Source organism: Nomascus leucogenys, chromosome 3, assembly GCF_006542625.1.
Source record: "Nomascus leucogenys isolate Asia chromosome 3, Asia_NLE_v1, whole genome shotgun sequence".
Taxonomy (NCBI): domain Eukaryota; kingdom Metazoa; phylum Chordata; class Mammalia; order Primates; family Hylobatidae; genus Nomascus; species Nomascus leucogenys.
Window position 1 is genome coordinate 151367667 of NC_044383.1, and position 20259 is coordinate 151387925.

Genomic DNA, 20259 nt, shown 5'->3' on the forward strand with positions numbered 1-20259 from the left:
CCCATCAACTCGAGGTGGCTGCTCCACGCCAAGCCATGCCCCAGCAGCTCGGGCATATGAACACGCTGTGTTCACAGTAGCTCAGAAGCCCTGGGTCACTGGTGCCAACTAGTGTATTTGGATTACATGAAAATATTATAAATGAAGCAAAAATGAATTTTCAAGTCATGCCAGCAAAATTTTACAATCACATTATTTATTTCATTATTTCTTTCCCTTTGGGAAAATTAATATTTTAAAGGATGATTTCAATCATATTCCCTCACTTAAGCACCTTCACTATTTATTCATTCATTCAACTTATTTTGCCTGGCAACGTGCTAGGCACTGAGGTCAGGAAAATGAATAAAACACGCTTCCCACCCGCAAGGAACACTTCGGCTAATGGGAGACAAACACGAAAGCAGACAATTGTAAGCACCAGCAGTGACGGAAGCACGGATGAGCGGGCCATGACGAAGCCTAGGAAGATGCAGGGAAAAGGGGTTCCAGGGCACTGGTGTCAACCAAGAGGAAAGACTCCCAGTCAGGAGGATACCATGACACACGGCAGAAGCACCGGCCATGTGCTGAATCACACTGCAGGAAGTGGAGAGAGACACAGTGGAAAGGCCAGAGAGCTGCAGGGCCCGAGAGCTCCACAGGAGCGCAGAGGGACCTCCGTCTCCATCCCAGGGCACAGCTTTCCCCACCACGCGTGCCTCTACCAGCGGCTCTCCAGAACGCCCCTCATCATGTCTGGATCCCTCATGAGCCAGCAAGTCCAGGAAAGCAAGGCACAGCTCTGATGCAGATAGAAACCAACGAGCAGGAAACATGCGCTAAATACCTGCATGTCATGGTATCTCCCCACACCGTGCCCTCTGGCACCTCCCCACTCCTTCCCCCAACACAAAGCTGGACTCAGTGCGCAAGGAAGACCTGATCCACCGTGCCAGCTTTCTCCATCCCTTCTCCTCTGCACAAAGGCCCCCAGCCATGAGATCGTCCTACTCCACGAGACCTGACTTCTAGCTGCACATCTTGAGCCTGGCGCCTCTGTCTAGGCTCTCTCCCCTCTCTGGAACCTTGCCCTCACTCAGCTCCACATATCAAATACTCTTCCGCCCTCAAGATACCACCCCAATTGGACTCTACGGGTCAACTTGCATCAAGATGAGTATCTGAATTGTGCATACCTTTGTGTTTAGTATATTTTTTAAATGCAGAGTGTATGAACATTTACTCTGCCAGCCCTTACTCCGATCCCCCCTGCACACCAGTACTGCATGTCTTCCTAAACTATTAATTTAATGGCATCACTTTCCTTCTAAAATGTTCCCAGTCACTCCCGTCACCGTCCTCATTGTCCTGTTCCTAGCCTCCCAGTTCCAGTCTCAGCAAGGCTGGGCCATCCCCCGGCAGCTGGCCTCCCGCTCTCCCCAACCCCACCCCTGCTTCCCCAGGCCCCGCTCTCCTCCTTGGCTCACTCTCCAGTGGCCACAGTGCTGTCCAATTGAGAGAAATGGGGGTCAGAAGCTGGGGAAAGCACTGTGAATTCCACCTCCACAGCAGCCCCCATACTGGTTCCTTCCAAGGTTCCCTCTCTGAGGAAGAGGTTTCCTTCTAGTGTCCAAAGCCATCTCACGTCCCCCACATTCTACTCGTCCTGTCCTCTTTAAGGTTTGTTTCCACCCGTCTTCCTATTTCTTCAAGCTCCTTTTCTTCAGCAAATCAACATTCCCAAGTCAATTCTCCATGCAGAAAAAGGCGGCATCTACCTGCCCACAGCTGAGATTCAAACGGCCCCATCTGCCATCCTCACCACTGGCATCAGGTATTATCCATGCCACTCCACTGCAATCTCCCGACCGAGGCCAAGGACGACCTCCTGGCTGCTGGAACTCACCTGCTCTCTGGAGCATCTGGCTTCTTCCCTCTCGAGGCTCCGCTTCTGAACTCCAGGGCGTGCTACCTTCCATCTCAGGATCTCGCCGGGTCACTCCTCTCCAGGGTGCTCCATGGCTCTGCCTTCTTCTGTCCTATCCTCTGACTTCTGCTCACTCCCACTATTCACTCCTGGTCTCCATTCACGACTGTGGCTTCAACGACTACCTTGGTGTTGCAGAGTCCAAATCTCTCTTTCTAATCCGGCTCATAGCACAGAATTCCAGAGGGCCGTCCGTTCGCGTGTCAAACTTCAGCCAGGCACTTACATTGCACCCAGCTATGGTTGATTAACCAACTCCGTCTGTATTTCCCTCAGAGCCAAAATGTCACTGAGGCATCTATATACTGTCATTGGGGGCATCCAATCGCATGATTTTAGATGCTGTGACTGCAGTTTCTATGCTGCAGTCTTGAACGATCCTTTGGATCAAATCCTCCCAGGTTTGTTTATCCAACTGCCTTCCTAGCATATGCATCTCAGACTGAACACCACCAAACGCCACGCCTGATTCCTTGCGCACCCCACGTGCTCCTCCTCCAGGCTTCCCATCCCAATCCCAGTGAACAGCCCCACCATTTACCCAATCTTTCCAGGCAAAAACCCAGGCATAGATTCTTGATTCCTCTCTCTCCCTTGACTCCCCATAACCAGCCCACCTGCAGGTCTTACACACGCCGCCTCCAAACACCTCCTGAACCACCGCGGCATTTTGCTTCTACTATCATCGCCGTGATCCAAGTTACCATTTCTCTTGTCTTGACTATGACGGTAGCCTCCATGGACTCCCTGTATCCACGACAGCTCTCTTGATTCATTCAACAAACTGCAGCCAGAATGAGCTTCTGAGATCATAAACCATGGATCACCCACCTGCTCAAAACCTCCCCAAAGCCTCTGCTTTCATGTGGAGTAAACTGCAGTTTTTTCCTCTGACTGACAAAGCCTTCAGCCGGCCCATTTGTCACCTCACGTGCCACTGCCTGGCGGGCTCAGCTCCAGCAGCACGGCCGTCACCCCGCTCCTCTGCCTTGTGAGTCCCCTCTGCCTAGGGTGCTTTTCCCCTGACAACTGCATGGCCAACGACAGCTTGTCATTCAGAGGCCATTTCTACTGCCCCTGTGAAGACAGACCTGCACAGAGCAAGGCAAGGAGCCACACAGCTGCACGGGCCACTCTCAGTGTGCATTCGCTGTGCAGCTCTCTCGGTATTTTTTGTTTCCCTGGCTGGTTCTTGTCTGCACCACCAGAGTGCGGGCACCATACAAGCAGAGACGATCCCTACTACCAAAGAGGCTGCTTAACACATAGTAGGTGCTCAATTCTCATACTTCCCATTCGGGTATCTCTTTGCTCTGGGCATGGAACTACTCCCATTCCAACCCCAACTCTTTCACACACACACACATACACACACACACACACACACACACACACATACACACACATACACACACACATACACACACATACACACACACACACACACATACACACACACATACACACACACACACACATACACACACACACACACACACACACACATACACACACACAACTTTCCAATCCAGAAACTAAGGAGTCAGATGTCTCCTGCCTTATCCAACCAGCCACCCAGATGTGCAACTATTAACTGCTACCTCCTGCTTGTATCTCTCCCGACCATTCCCGTGCATGGCCCCATCTCTGGTCCAGCTCCTACCTCTTCTCATGTGCCGAGGACTCTGCCACCAAGATCAGCCCTCTCCCTCCAGTCACACAGAATCTCAGCTCCAGCACAGAGGGGATCCTTTCTACCTGTCTTCCACAGCTGTTTCTATACAGTCGTCTGAGGGGTCATTGTAAAGTATCCTTAGCTTAGCCTAAATAATCCTCTCTCCTGTCTTATCACCCGGGTCCTCAACCTACCACCTGTCCGGGCTGTTTTCCACCCTGCAACCTCAGAAGATCCCTTTCCCTTGGCCTCAGAAGGTCCTTCCCAGGCTTCTCTCAAAGCTAAGGCACTGCCTCTTCCCATCTTGTGAAACCTTTCCAGGACCTCCCAGTCAGAGGCCGTCTGGTTCTCACTGTCTGCAGAGCGTGTCTGTGGGTGAGCGTGTCTGTGAACTCTCGTCCATCTCTTCTGTGAGCTGTGTGCTCCTCGAAATAACTGATTTTGTCTCATGCACCTCGGAATCCTAAGTCCGTAGAACAGACGCTCATACAAAGGAAGCTTTCAAAGAGTGCTCATCGATTTATAGGTTTCTTGAAGACAGGCACCATGTTTTGTTCTGTTTAGATTTATTTTGGCTTTCATCTTTGAATTTCCAACGCAAGTATTTGAGTACCTTCTCTATGTGTGTCAGCCACTGTTAACAGTCTCAGGGAAACAACCAAAAAAGACAGTGCCCTCAGGCTCTCACAGAGCTTCCTTTCCAGAGAGGGAAGGCAGGCAATAAACAGATAAGCCAGTAGTAAGTGAGCAAGATAATTTCAGCAAGTGGTGAGTGCCACAAAGAACACAAGAGTACTGGATACCTTCTGCTTTCACTGCAAGATTAGGAGTTCCTCTGTCACTGTGGAGTTTTCCTTTAGACAGACTTAGAGAAATGATCAGCTGGAGGAGCCTAATTTACATTTTAAAAGGAAATTAAAATGTTTTGAATTACAACTAAGAGTTTTCCTTTTAAGGGAAAATATTCGTTTTACATGAAAATTATTTTTTCTCTGACTGCATCAGCTGTTTCAAAACAAACAAAAATTAACAATGTATTCGTTGGTGAAATGTGCACCACGCTATGTTTAACCTGCTTTATAGTAAACAAAATGCTAATATTTGCTTGACTATTGATTGCACTGAGTTTTTTTCCCTATTGGAGTGGAAAAAGTTTTACGTGCAGAAATGATCTAAAACTAATATACTGATTGGGATAGCAGATGACACCATCTTCTAATGTTTCTACTGCTTCTCATTTGAATTTTCTCATGCAGGTTTCTCAAAATTAAAAGTGCAATTTCTTGAAAGTAAGTATTAATAACCTAAAGAATCCCACCAGTCTAAACAGCTCTGCCCTTTGGCCTTAATTCCTTTCTGATTTCCTTACCAAAAAATAGGTCACCCTTCCACGGAGGACTGTGACACTCACGTCCACACCCTGGCTTTGCAGGAAGAAGTCAAGCCTTGCTTTGCTGGTCATTTTTGTAGGTGTCCATAGCTGTAATTTCAAGTCCCTTGGGGGACCTGTTATCATTATTTTAATCGCCCTCAAACAATTTACACTCAGTAGGTACTCAACAAGTATCTATGAGTTGGCTGTTGGCTGATTTAGACCCATTTCCACTGCTGAGTGTTGTTCTCGCATTCTTCTGCAACCTCAGTCTCCCTGAGCCCACAAACAGAAGTTAACAGCGAAGTCTAGTGTAGTTTGTACGTGTTAAACACATTTGCTCTTAAAAGAGATCATATTTATCTCAGTTTGTTCAAGTGTTGGTCACACAGTATCTTATGTCTCAAGAAACAGTAAGAGTGGTTACTGATGAGTGTAGAGCACATTTAAACTCCACAATTCCTGGGAGCATACCCGTCTCCTGTTTTGAATATTTGGCAATCAACGGTAGTCTGAAGCTATCTGCAGTCTGCATTCGCCATTTTTTTCCCATATTATTTTCCTAACCTTCTCGGTATCCTCCTTGACCAGCGGGGGTTTTCCTTTGTCTGTATCTCTTTATGTCATCAGAGTAGCTAACCAGGGAAACACAAACAGAGAGGTGCGGGCGCATTGGTGGCTTCTGACTGTTCTTATCCACAGGTGTGCCTCAGAGTTCCTGACCTCTGCACGCCCTGCAGCCGTGTTGCATCAGGGCAGCCACACTGATCACCAGCGCAGACAACCTATGTTATCTTTTCTAGAAGACCAAATGCCACTCACACTGGTCTGTCCCACGTGACTCCTCCACTCTCCATTGCACAAGAGTTTTTCCTACTCCAACGGCAACTTTGCTCACAATGAAGTATGAAGCCAGGTGCCTGAGGAAGAGCCCAGAGGTCGGCAACTAGAGGCAGATGGCAGGAGATGAGGTGAAGTCAGGAATGGACTGATAAGGGCAAGTAAGGGCACTGGGCATGGTGGCCACTGACCCCTGGGCTTTAACATCAAACCTGCTTCTAGGGGACTCTGTCTCTATTACTGGATGGCAGAGTGGGAAGCTCCCACAGCAGCTTCATGGCTTCTACTAGCCTTCTTTCTTTCTTTCTGTCTCTGGGGCCTGGGTCCTGGCAGTAGCTCTTACTAAGTGTTGTTTGGTGCATGAGTGAGTGAACCAGCCGGTCAGTGTGAAGAGCCAAAACGCAGAGCTAAAATGGACAGAAGTGGAGCTGGTGTATCATACCCTCTACACATGATTTGCTTTTGATGGTAATAAAAATAAAACCAGCATTCACACAAACAGTAACTCGACAAAACAGCCTTTACATGACAACTTGCGTATCAGACCAACAGGAGATCAAACTGAAAGAAAAAAAAGTAATGACACTCAACAATTAGACACATTTGTATGCATTAGGGCATTTTTAAATTTTTACAGAATCCAGAAATTCTTTTTCAAAAGACTGGTTTTTTAAACGATACATATCAGAAAAATCTGTCAAACTTCGGTACTTTAACAATTCAGACCAGTGGCTTGTCATGCAGGAACAGACAAAGACCCAAAAAGTAGAGATAAGAGTGTCAGAACAGAAATTGGCTACTCTCTTTTAATAATCAATCTATCCCCTTCCCAAGCTTGAGTGAAGTGGGTCTGATAATTTTGTTTAAAAGTATCTTCTTGTTTACTACCTCAGTCATGTCCCAGATAAGACTGTCCTAACCTTTTGCTCCTGTTCAAGCCCAAAGCTACTGCCCAGTGCAGGGTGTGGGGCGAGGGGGCCGTTCTTGAGTGTTCCCTGATGAGTCTGGTTTCTCTGATGCACCAGCTTCTCCTAGCTGGGCCTTTCTGCAGAGTAGACCCTTCTCCTCTCCAAGTATTGTCTTCCTAAAGGGAGAGCCTGCTAGGAATCCCCAGAGGACTCCACCCTCTATCCAGAGCTGCGAATCTTTCTTCCCCTCCACAACATCCAGCAGGGCCCTGAACACGCGAGCCAACAGCAGTTTCAGCAGCACCAACAGAAGCCCCATCATTTCAGGACCGTGGGCTTTTTCCAGAAGCCTACAATCCCGTGCCTCAGTAGCACCACCTTTCCCCCAGAGCAGCTTGTCACTGCAAGATAGAGCTTTCTTCAACCCCCCACCCCAAATCAAAGGTCAACTGAGAAAAGTAGATGTTTGTTTTTTTAAGAAAGAATTCACAAGCCCACCAGTTAGGGGACCAGGAGGAACCCCAGTCCTAGACCAGGCCTATAGGCTGATGCCAACACCCCGGGAGAGCTGGTAGGGCCCCATCCTCTACCACCTTCAATGCGTGGCCAAGGGGCACTTCAGAAAGGAAAAGTGCTTCTACTGACCACATCTCTGGCCAACAGAGAAGGCCACATGCTCTGTCCATGCACACCCATCTCCACACCCCTTCCCCACCTGACTGCAGCGGGGGTGGGAGGCAGACACCTGGGGGAGGACTTAGGGGTCAGAGGACTTCGGGAGCATTGGGCCCTCGCCCCGCCAGCCAATAAAGTGCGAACAACGACTCGCTAGCCGGAGCCCGCACGGGTGTACCAGAGGCCTCTGACCACGCGGCCACCGTGGACTTGCCCGTGCCCGGGAAGCGGGGTTGCAAGGAGAGGCCGATCCCGGCGCGAATACGCTCGCCAGCCCGGGAGCTGCACCCCAAAGGTGCCTGAGCGGGCGGTGAGCCCGGACCAGCTTTGGCCGCAGGGAGGGGCTCGACCTCGGGTGCCCTGGAGACCCGGGTCGGCCAAAGCCTGGGAGTGAGCCGCAGTTGGGAGCGGGAAATCGAAACACCAATCCTGGAAGAGCGTCGGCCCCGGAGAAGGCGCCGCGGAAACGCGGCTCCTGAGCGAGGCGCAGACAAAGGCTCGGGTGCGCACGCGGTGGACGGTGGCTCCGGAGCCGCGCTCTGGGCCGCGGGAAGCCGCACCCGCCCCGACTGGCGCCAGAGTCGGCCGAGGGCCCATGCGCGCGACCTCCCGGACCAGGAGGTGCTCCTACCCGGCCCCGCCGCGGTCTTCCCGTCCTCACCCTGCTCCCCCTCCATCCGCGACTGCGACGCCCCCCTCCTCTGCGCACCGGGCGCCTCCTCTTTCCTCACTGTCTCCCGCCTGCCTGGTTCCTTCTAGCGAACCCCTGCCTTGACTTTTCTGCTCAATCTTGTCCCCCACCCCCATGACATGCCTTTCTGGCTCCTCTGCCCCAGCGCGCTCTCAGCCCCGCGCCCGCGGGTGGCGAGGAGGAGTGGCCACGCCACAGTGGGCCCGCGGGTGCATCCTGCGAGTCGGAGGCGGCGGCGCCTTTCTCTTCCACCCTAGAAACCTATTGTCCTTCCCTTTTCTCTACCAGCCCGGACCCCCAGAGAAGCCCGGGACCAACAGGACGCGGCCCGGGGTGGGGGTGCGTCCCCTGGGTGGAGATGCAACCGTTTCCACCCCGCCAGTCCATGCTCTGGATGCCGGTCACTGCGCGGGGTGGGAGGCCGGGCGCCCACTCCGAGTCCTGGAGAACGGCGGTGCCTTCACAGTTGGAAGCGCGGGGTTCCGAGGCCCTGGCCTCCCTCACCCCGGCTACAGGGACCCGGTGGGCTGGACCCCCAAGTGGAAGGAAGCGCGTCTGCTCCAGCCAAGTGGCCACAGGCTCAAGAGGGAGGAACCTAAGTGGTCACAAAGTTGAGTATAAATACGCGCCGGATGAGTGTGTCCAGAAAGGGCACGAGGGGCGGAGAAGGAGGCGGCAGGTCCCGCTCGCAATGTCCCAGCTCCCGCCGCCCTCCCGAGCCGCCCTTCCCCCGAGCGCACGCGGAGCCTGGGAAACCCCGGCGTCCCTGCGCGGCCGAACGCTCCCGCGCTCCGCCAGGGGCGCCGGCTCCTGCCCCTCCACAGAAGCCCCCTGGGCGCTCCACGCCCAGGCACGGGCACCTCGCTCGACACCCGCTTCCCACCCAGCAGTCTAAGCCCCCCACCTGCCCCCAGGGGATGAGGAGCCGCCCCACCTCCGGGGAACGGGAAGCAGGCCACTTACTGGGGCTCAGGAAGCACTCGGTCAGCCTTCGGAAGCAGCTCGCATTATTAGAAGGTCCATCTTCCATGTCGGAGCCGAAGAGCAGCGCGGCCGCGGCGGCTAGGGCGAAGCTGGCGCCCTGGGGACGCCGCGGAGTTTGGCCGCCGCCGCCTGGGCCGGCGCCGGGGAAGCCGGGGGAGCCCGCGCGGCGGGCGGCCTGGCCAAGGGGGAGCCGGGGCGGCGGCGGCGGCCGGGGACCGGCACGGGCTGGGAGCAGCAAGCCCTGGAGCGCAGGCGAGAGGAAGAGCCACCGCCGCCCGCCGCCGCTGCCACCGCCGCCGCGGTGACTACTGCTGGTGGGGACGCTCAAGGGAGCTGCCTCTTGTCCTCCTCCTCCTCCTCCGCCAGCATCGCCGCCTCCTCCCGCCGCCGCCGCCGCCGCTGCGCCCTCCCTTCCTGGGAGACGCACGGGGAGGTGAAAGGCAGATGAGGAGGGGAGAAAAGAGGGAGGGGGCGGCGGCCAGAAGTAAAAGGAAGATGGAGAGGAGGAGGGAACCCGGGAGGAGAAGGCGAGCGCCAAGGGAGCGCGGGCCGCGACCCAGCCGCAGCCGCCGCCGCGCGCAGAGAGGGCGCCGGGGCCCCCAGCGGGGCTGGGGCGGCCTGCGGAGGAGGGGGGCGGGCGCGGGGGCGCGGCGCGCTCCGCCCGGCCACGGCCAGGCCACTCGGGGGCCGGGCCCGGGCCCGCCGCGCTCCCCCCGCCGGCCGCGCTGCTCCGGGGTTCCGGGCGGAGTTTGCCGGGGCCGCAGCCCGGCTCGTCCCCGGCCGCTGGCAGGGGACCCTGGGGGCGGGGAGCAAGAGGCTCTTCGGGGCTGGCCATGGTTCCTCCCCGGGCCGCGGAGGGGGCAGGCCGCGGGCGGGAGGGGAGCGGCGGGCCGGGGCTCGGTGGGCTCCGCCCCCGTAGGACCTGCCCACCCCTGCCGGCCGCCCGAACCGCTGCCTGGTCCTCCTCTCCGGTCTTCGGTTTCCCTCCCAGTCTAGTCTTCACATTGTGCTCGGCTTGGGCTGCAGGAGGACCTGGGGCTGGGGGCCAGGCCCCGGCGACGGCGCCTGGCTACCCTCAGGCGCGCACAATCGGCGTCCTCCCGGGCCGGGGCGAGGGACGGCGGAGACCCTCCCTGCAGGCGTGGCGTGGTGTGTGCGCGCTCCGGCGGCTGAGTCTCGGCGGCTGCTCGAAAGCAGCGGAGAAAAGCGCCGCAGTGCCGATGCCCGTGGAGGCGGTGGTGGCGGCGGCGGCAGAAGACGCCCACTGGCGGAGCAGGCGCTCCCCACGCCGCCGCCGCCGCCTTCCGCGCCCACGTAGCGCGCCCCGCGGGACTCGGCCCCTGCGCCAGGCTCCCGCACCCGAGTGATCCGCTGCGCGTCGCCTGCACCCGGGGCCGGGGCGGGCGGACAGAGCAACCGCTGCGTGTCTGCCCTGCCTTGTCACATCTGGGTCCGGTGTTTTGGATTCTAAATCCTGAATCCTGCAGCTGCTCCAGCTGTGCGCTGCTGGGCAGCCACGTCGGCCTGCCCGTTGCCCGAGCCAGGGAATCCTCCTGGTAGCGGGCCAGCAGCTCCGACCCAGCTGTGCTCAGTCAGAGTTCCCGGGAGAGAGTTCCAACTCGGACCTTTGATTGGAGTTTAAATCAACTCACGGTGTTTCCCATAAACTAGGGTTTGAAATACGGTTCCTCCCCAGGACTCCCTTTTGGATACTTACTTTAAAACGAACTTCGTGTGCACAAGCCCAGTTTGCCTTGGTTGGGGTTAGAGAACGGAAAGGGCAAACTGTGGCCAAAAATGAGCAAGACTGTGCGATCATTGCCCCAAACCCTGAGACCGCCTTGCCATATGCGGCTCTCTTGGACACCCCCACCCCCTTCCGTAGCCATGAATCCAGGCAGTTGCCACTGAAGGGAAATGAGCCGCCCAATGGGCGCTCAGAACAAGGAGCCGCCAGAAGTTTGGGGAAGTTGGAGCGCAAGAGCTCACACAGATGCACAGGTGTCCGCGTTCGGGCAGGCACGCGCGGCGGGGCCACCATGGCGCGCTGGGTCCGAGGAGGGGCGGTGGCTGTGCTGTCCCACGGTGGCACGGGTTGTCCGGACTGCCTGGACGAGGTCACCTTCCCCGGAGTGGAGCACACGCGCCAAAGCTCAGCTTTCACGAAGGGCAAAACGGTCACCCAAGCGCCAGGCGTGCGCTACGGTGCAGCAACTGGGCTGACCCAGGGCCCTGGGCTCCCGGTGTGCGCCGGTCCCGGGGCCATTTCTCGCCCTCCACGTTTTCTTCTTTCTATCCAGTTTCACCTGTATTTTTATTTTGAAGCGTGCTCCAGATTCCTCACTAGTCAATGCTTTCCCCGACTCCCATCCAAACTCCCCACAATGGAAAATAACACTTTTGTATTTGCACCAAGCTGAGCAGTTGGGATGCGAAGGACGTGCTGGGGCTCCCCTCCCCCAGTAAAGTCCACAGACGTCTCCACGATTGCCGGGCGGATTCTGAGTGTCGCGTGTAACGGGCATCAGACTTGGCACTCACTAGGTCAGAATCCCTACATTTGTGGAAGAAGAAAATGATTCCTGTGACCCTTACCTTAGGGGTGCTGCCCTTGTTTCTGAATTTTTTTCGGCAAAGAAAAAACTACAATGGTTGAGCCAGGCTGCCGGCAGCCTCCCGGCTTGACGCTTCTCCGGCCGTGCAGACTCCACTCCGGTTACTTTGCTGCGAGTCCGGAGTTTGTGCTTTCGCGACTGGACCAGGCAGCAAGGGTCTGAGGGCTGCCCACACATTTAGGGAAGTCGAGTTTCTCCTCAAGTGTTTATTGTGTATTCCTTTACAGGCAAAATTGTTTCTCCTTGTCATTTGTTTCTTTATTTGCATTTTGGAGTTGTTAAATCTATTTTTCAGTTCCAAGAAAATATACATTTAACTTGCCTATAAGCCCCCTTGCGGGCGCAGGAGACAGGGTGGGAAACACCAGATATTTGTCCTGGGAGTCCTTATTAAATCAGGAGGCAAACTTCAGAATTTTCATTAACCCTTTCCCAGAATCAACCTCCTGTTTACCTTTCCTCCTTTTCTCCAAGTGCTTGCTGGAAGGGACGTTTTCCTGGACAAATTAAAAATCACAAAGCATAACAACGGAAAAGAAAACAACTTGAGGATGGGGTTTACTGATTAGCTCTGAAATTTTCATACATGATCTCCCTCCTTCATACTGGTGTCCACGTTTGTTACTGTAAGTCTCGGAGGCATTCAGCCACTTTCTTTTCTTCATGAACTTTGCTTAGTTGAAGACTTTAATGACAAAGGCGCAGACATACAGGGTCTGTCACTCACCGGTGCTCAGGTGCTGCTGCGCCTGGAGAACGCGCTGCTTGCGGATTCCTTTCCTTCCCTTTGAGTTTCTGTACTGATATATCAGAAGAAGGAGAGGGCTGTGACACTACACTTTTGTTACTCCAAACCTTTTGTGAATAAACGCACCGGCCCATAACGGAGGGAACACTGCATTCTGATAGTTCCCATAAAGGCTGCAATATAGTTACATGACAAAAGGTTATTATACTATAGCGCAATTTAAGCATACTGTCATCATTAGGAGAAGAGGAAGAGCGATGGCAGAAATTCACAATGTTGCAGTGCTCTTGGTAAAATAAACAATTTTCCTTACTTTCAGCTGAGGAAATTCCAAGCCCACGTTGCAAAGAAAAAAAAAAAAAAACTAAAAGAATATTAAGAGGGTAGTTAACACCAGGTGCCAAAATAATGATGACCATCATTTTAAAAGAATATAAAACATTTGTCTGTGCCTTTTACCAAGGAAAATGATCAAGAGTTTTGTATTGCTAATGAAACTTTAAATTAGTGGACCTATACAACCATAAGTATATTTAAATTCTCCAAACATTCTTCTATATGTTGTTATTTTTAAATCAAGTTAATTCTATATTACTTTCAGTATTTATGCCTCACATTTATTTATAGAGGAAATACTACCTGCCTGATTGTTACTTAATTTGGATTTTATGTTCTTAAAAACATGCGTCTAGGTACAGCCTAAGAAATTTTTAAATGAGGATTTTCCTTTAAAAAGTATGAAATTTCTTCATGATAATTTAACCATGCATCCATTTTAATAACCTAAGAGCTAGGTTTATAACTAACATGGTTAATATTTTATGAACTTTTTGGTAAACATGCAAATCTGTGTCTTAAACTGATTTTATTTTACAACTGTGGATATTAGTGCTTACAGTTGTAAATTTCACATCATTGATTCTTGAAAACCCTGTTTCCTTTTTTAAATAATAACCTTTCTTTATGAATATATAAAAGCAAAGAAAACTAATGCACGTTCCCTTTACCGTGATTTTAATTTTTGTAACTTATTTAAAATGCATAGCGAAATAAATCATAAGCAAGTGTCTATTGTTCCCAAGCTCAATAAAATCATGTGAGTTTTACATGTCAGACTTTTTCCATTTAATAGCTAGCAAATTAATGTAAATGTCATTCAGGCGTGATGTGTCATATCACACAAACTCTCTCCATTCTAATAGGATACTTTATTTACTACCTGGTGTCATTAAAATGGAGTTCAGCTTCCAGGCATTTATTCACATCCTCCCGACCCCCCACCCCCGCAGTCCCTCACTACAAGTTTTTAGTTTGTATTTCCAGGAAACTTCCTTCAATTTTTCTCATCCCCAATTCATCACAGCTCTGTTGTCTATACTCCTGGAACTTACGTGTTTTATCTGCACATATCAACAAGTTGGGGTAAGTCTCTTGTTAAGAAAGTTAATGGACATGTAATTTGCATTGGCAGCTCCATTTTAAACAGCTTGACATCAGGGAGACGCCTCTCCAACTATTCATAACCTTTAATGAAGGCCAGCACACAATAGGCACTCAATAATTGCTGGCCTTCCTGTCACCTGAATGCCAGCTGATTACAAATTTCCATTACTATTGAGGTTAACACATCTTGACCAAAGTAAGGGATAGCTTCTTACGGTGTTGTTACTGTCAAACCTAAAATAAAAGGCCATTATAATTCTGGTTTTAAAAATATTAATCAATATGAAGTCAATACTTCATAGGGGACAGCCTTGAAAACAGACCAAGATGATAAAAACAACTTTAGCTGCCACTAATATTCCTAGATCTTCAGTTTCAATTAAATTGTTTTTCTTTATTTTTTATTTTTATTTCCATTGGTTTTTGGGAAACAGGTGGGGGTTGCATGAGTAAGTTCTATGGTGGTGATTTGTGAGATTTTGGTGCACGCATTACCCAAGCAGTATACCCTGAACCCAATTTGTAGTCTTTTATCCTTCACTCCCTTAAATTATTTTTATTAATTCCAACCAATTAATTGTAAAACAAATTGCAGTTGTATTATCACTTTATGTTATAAAGCAAGTAAAAACCAATATAGGTTATATCATTATTTATTTAATAAACATCAGAATAGTTTTTAATTTTTAGATTAGAATTAGTTCTAATTTTAAACTGTAATTAAAATTAGTTTTTAATTAGAATATTTTTGATGATATGCAAATGGTTAAAACAATATTTCAAATAGGTGTGAAGATTCCATTCTATCAGAGAAAGGGGTTGTGTGTGTTTCTTTTTTTTTTTAAAGGCTTCTTTTCAATGGGAGAAACATGTGTTTCTTGATTAAAGTAAGACCCAAGTGGAGATTTTCATTAATCAAAAGAAAAACATCAATTATCTCCTGAAAATAAGCTCTGCATAATGGCTGTATGTAGCCATGAGGATACTGGTGTTAAAAAGTATTGCTGAGATTATATAATCTATACTAAGTTCTTAGGATAACCGTGTGAATATTAACTCTATTATATAACACTGCTGTGTTATGACACAGAATTATATTTCAAAGATGTTGCCATTAAAAAATATCAAGTCACTGTAGAAATCCATTGGCATTTGTAGAGTGCTGAAACAGTTTTCAGTTCTTAAAAACAGATGCAAGTTAGAACACAACAATGAGTTCTGTTTAAATAATCAACACTTTCACCAAACTTTTCCAAGTCAAATATATCAATTGTGTTTGAGACTGTGTTTTAAGAATTAAATAAAAGCAGTGTGAGATAATTATATCTCAATAAGAATAATAAGCCTAAAATACAGAAAATACTTCTTTAAGAGAACTAAAGTCAGGTTTAAAGCTTTTAAATAGAAAGAGGTCATAGAGGGACATTCTGGATAAAAAGGGTTGGCTGGGGGCTGAAATTATAAAAGACGGTATACCCTGATTTCTATGGACACCCTTTGTACAAATGGGTATACAAGTCTTGCAAGGGTTGCCAAAATTGCCACTGAGTTTATCTCACCATGATACTACCTCAGTGCCTACACGAATTACTATGTGATGTTTGAAATGTGTATTGTTCATGTTGCTTGAAATAAGTAGCTCTTAATCTGTTACTCTGGAATCTTTTTCTTGCAAACATTTTAAATTTTGATAACCCAATTTTTATAATAGGCTTTGGCATGTATACAAGGGGTTTGATGCAGTTACAGGAGAAAGAAATGTTGTTGGCTCTTCCAAATTTATCTCAGAAGTAAGGATTAAAATGGCTCATTTAATCCAGAGACTTGGAGAACTGATTCCTTTCTCTTTACAGAGAAAGAAAGAAAATAAAAGAGAAAGAAAGGAAAGGAAGGAAGAAAGAAAATAGAGAAAGAAAAGAAAAGAAAGAGAAGGAGGGAGGGAGGAAGGAAGGAAGGAAGGGAGGGAGGGAGGGGAAGGAAGGAGGGAGGGGAAGGAAAGGAGGGAGGGAGGGGAAGGAAAGGAGGGAGGGAGGGGAAGGAAAGGGAGGGAGGGAGGGGAGGGAGGGAGGGAGGGAGAGAGGGTTCATTCACATGGGTAAAGTGTTCTGACATCAGATCTTGACTTTGGCACAGGTTTTAATGAGAAGACAATGCTTTTTGTCCCTGAGCTTCTCTTATTCTAGTGCAGAACAGAAAAAGGACAGAGAAAGTTTGATGCAGGGATCAGGCCTCCTCAGCTGCTGATGCATCATGATAGAAGCACCGTGGCTTCTCAAGGACTGTAGGTTACAGAAGGCTCTGGTCTAGACTGAGTCAGGCCTGGTGGCTGGCACACAGAGTCTACCCGGTGTCTGCAAGAGCAGCCAATTGGGAGACGTAAGTAGAACTTTGTATATTAAATCTTTTGAAATGAAGCCTTATGAGGAAAATAACTCACAGAAGCCAAAAGATGAGCGACCTTGTTTTTTCAGCTGTGTTTGTTATCTATAGGGCTGATTAGTGAGCCAGAGACACCCGGCGCTAACTCTCAGACTGGGAGTTAAAGGAAGGGGAAGTTTAGAGGAGCAGCATATCTTCCATAATCCCGTGGCCATATTCATTTTATTTGGCTCAGAAATTGGGGTTTAATTACTTTGTGTTTACATGCTGCACTAATATTGCCATCATCAACAAAGGCAAGGTCAACGAAGGAGGATCTCCTCCCCCACTCCAGAGCTCCTTGGCACCGGCATGATTTTCCTGATGGTGAAAGACACATTTAAATAGTAATTGATAAGGGTTTTATTGTTTCCAAGTACAGTCAATGAGTACAGCATGGGAGCTAACCCTTGCAAGTCTCCTGAATTCAAATAACTGTCTCCTCACTTGACTCCAGGTATCCAGTTAGATTATGATGACTTACTGGTGGCATGAAAGCTTACTTCTCTCCTCCCTCCAACACTCCTATTTGTATAGAGATTTCCACTGGAAATTTCCAGAGATCTCTACCCGGGAATATTGTGCTTGTCCTGCCCTATACTTTCCTGATTTGAAACAGCCACAATAAATCTCAATTTTACTTTCTACTTATTATAAGAAATTCATCTGCTGAGTCCAGAGAACCTCAGGCTGAAAGACACCACTAATGTAACAAGGCAAAATTCAAATTTAAAAAAGAATACACCAAGGCTAAGTGGCATTAAAGTATTTATGGGTTTTGCTTTCCATGTCATACTGGTCATTTTGTAAAAGACCCAATAGGCCCCAGCCCAAGCATGTGCACTAGTGGTGAACGGGCCAGAAGGGACACCTGGAAGGTTGCATTTGCAAGAAGCTGCACTACCTGGCAGGGAGCAGAAGAAATAATCCAGCCACACACCGATGGCTGAGGGCTCCTGGGGAATCAAAGAGAGAAAGCTTCCAGTGGGCAAATAACTTGCACATTCCATGTCGATTTTGTATATCCCTTCCTTCCCAAAATGACTGACAGCAGATCTCTGGTCCTTGTGTGAGCATCTTGATGCAAGGATGCAGCTTGTTTTATTGCATGTAGACTGACATAGCCCTAATCCACCTCTTAACACGAGTCACAAAGAAACGCATTTCAGCAAAATACAGGAAACAAAGGGTGGCTTTAAGACAATTATATCATAGTTACCGTTGAGCTGCTGCTGCTTTTTTCCATCTGAAACATAAAGGCCTTCCCACAGGTACACTGAGAAATATAAAGGAACATCATTAACTTGGATTCAACCCATTTGATCCTAAAAGTTTAGGCAAGATTAACATGTGCATTCTGAGCAATTCTCGTGCTTGATTAAAAACTTGGAGTTGAACAACTAAAACCAAGCTAAGAATTACTGTAATTTTTATCTGATAATCTTATGTAATTGACAAATCATGATATAATCACCCTAATTTAAATATGAATACTTCCTATAAATGCCTTTTTCTTGCTTCTGGAGTTACCTAGAAGAAGTGGCATTGTGTCTGGGGAAATTGGTCTAGTTAGGAGGGGTAAACAGGGTTTAAGATTCCTGGGGTCTTAAAATATCCCAACCTGTTAGCATTATCCATACTTTCAGTGAAGAATGAAATGGATATAAATGTATTCAAACAAATTTAGAACTTAATTGGCAAAAGGACCCCTTAGATGGGTTAGTACGGTAGAGTCTCACAGTATGCAGGAAGTGCTGATCATATTATCTTAGAGCTGCAAGTTGTCCCTGTTGATCACATTTCATTGCATTCTCTCTAATTTTTGGAGTCTAACAAATGGCACTTTATACGTCTACAGACTAGGGTTATCTGACCCATCTTTCAGATCAGATTGTACCAGTAAAGAGTCTGATTTCCTAGGTTTTCAACATATCAATGTTAGACTCACCCTTTTTGGGTAAAACGTTCACTAATTTTTTTTTTTTAAGAATCAACAACAAAAGATGCTTGCTACAAATTCCCAAAGTCTACTTGTTTTTGTAAATGTCATCTGGTGATAGGCTAGAGTGAAACCCTCTTCTGTTTTTTTAACTACCTTGATTAAGCTTTTCTAACCCTCTTCCCTGAGACAGGTAAACTTGGTAATTTTATTATTTTGGGAATATAGTAAGCACAACGACCCATGAGTGATCGCAGAGTGAGCATAACCCCTGAAGAGCCCAAATTCAGCCCAGGTGCCTCTACCCATTTATTGCCCAGAACTGAACATTAGCCCATTCACAGGGCCACTTAGGATTGGGGTCCACCCAGGAAGAGGAAGCCAGCTGCTCATGCTGCCACCTTCCCGTTGGCTGCTGTGTATATCTCTCCATGACTGTGTTCAGCATGACTGCACTCAAAGGACCCAATTAATTCACTTCCATCACTACTCGTAGAAGCCCTTAGAGGCAGCTTTAATAGCTAGGATTTAGGCTCGTTTTATAGATTTCGCACACATGGATTATAAAACGGATGAAAAGCAGCTAGATACACACACACACACACACACACACACACATATATAGTGTGCTTTATATCCTATATATGTGTGTGTATACATATATACAGTGTGTGTGTGCTTTATTTCTGAGGTAGGATGTTTATATTCAGTAGTCACAGATTTCTGTATTTCTTAAAGTGAGATCATTTTATAGGGGCATCAGTTAAAATGCTCTCCCCATATAAAAGCAAGTTTACACATTAAATATCTCTATTTTATAGCGAAGTTATTAATATATGCCATCAAACTCTATCCCATCTGTTTTCAGTCAAACTGTATTATTTCAGTAACTGTAAAATGCTGGTGAGGTCTTATCTTATGTTTTTGAAATCTGATTTAAGGAAATTTCATATAAACAAGTTTTCAGAAGAGAGATCAATACAGATACTCCCATGAACACTGGAAATTGTTCCTTTATTTACAACTTGATTTCATTGACAGTAAAGATTTCCACTGTTTATCAGAAACTCATTAATTACGTAAAGGTATGCATTTCTCATATATACCTTACTGGTCAATGGTATAAGGCAAGCTCTTAAAGCCTAGCCAAAACCTTTAAGAATACAGACACTCCTCAATTTAGGACAAACACATCATAAGCTGAAAATATCCTAAGTCAAAATGCACTTAATACACCTAACCTAACAAACATCAGGGCTTAGCCTAGCCTGCCTTAAATGTGCTCAGAACATTACAGTTGGGCAAAACCACAAAGTCTATTTTATGATAAAGTGTTCAGTATCTCATATAACTTACTGAATACTGTCCTGAAAGTGAAAAACAATGGTTGGATGGTGATATGGTTTGGCTGTGTCCCCACCCAAATCTCATCTTGAATTGTAGCTCCCATAATTCTCTCATTTGTGGGAGCTACCCAGTGGGAGATAATTGAATCATGAAGGCAGTTTCCCCCATACTGTCCTCATGGTAGTGCTAAGGGGACACCCCTTTGCTTGGCTGTCACACTTCTCTTGTCTGCCACTATGTGAGATGTGCCTTTCACCTTCTGCCATGATTCTGAGGCCCCCCCCCAGCCACATGGAACCGTGAGTCCATTAAAACTCTTCTTTTGTAAATTGCCCAGTCTCAGGTATATCTTTATCAACATCATGAAAACGGACTAATACAGATGGGTACTCGAAGAACGGTTTCTACTGAATACCTTTCATTTTCACACCATCATAAAGTCAAACAAATCTTTAAGTTGAACCATCATAAGTTGGGAACCATTTGTAATTCCAGCAATTCACTGTGACTGACTGCAGTTGCCAGTCCTTTTTGGTTGTAAATGAATACTCCCCTCCACACCTTTGCCATGAATTAAATAAGGTAACAGCAGGGCCCACACCACTCCTAGCAATTCAACCTAACTAACTACTTAA

General features: G+C 48.3%; 1 protein-coding gene across 6 annotated transcripts in view; it reads right to left on the reverse strand.

Annotated features, from left to right (window-relative positions):
• Positions 1-20259, reverse strand: part of PDE10A (phosphodiesterase 10A) — a 662241-nt gene that overhangs the window by 330186 nt on the left and 311796 nt on the right. Inside the window, exon 1 of one of the 6 annotated variants that reach the window (XM_030809954.1) lies at positions 9094-9208. The exons of the other annotated variants lie outside the window; for them this stretch is intronic. Within the exon in view, the coding sequence (XP_030665814.1) occupies positions 9094-9160 (67 nt within the window). The 5' untranslated portion in view covers positions 9161-9208. Of the gene's footprint in view, positions 1-9093; positions 9209-20259 lie in introns of those variants that run through there. 6 annotated transcript variants of the gene reach the window in all.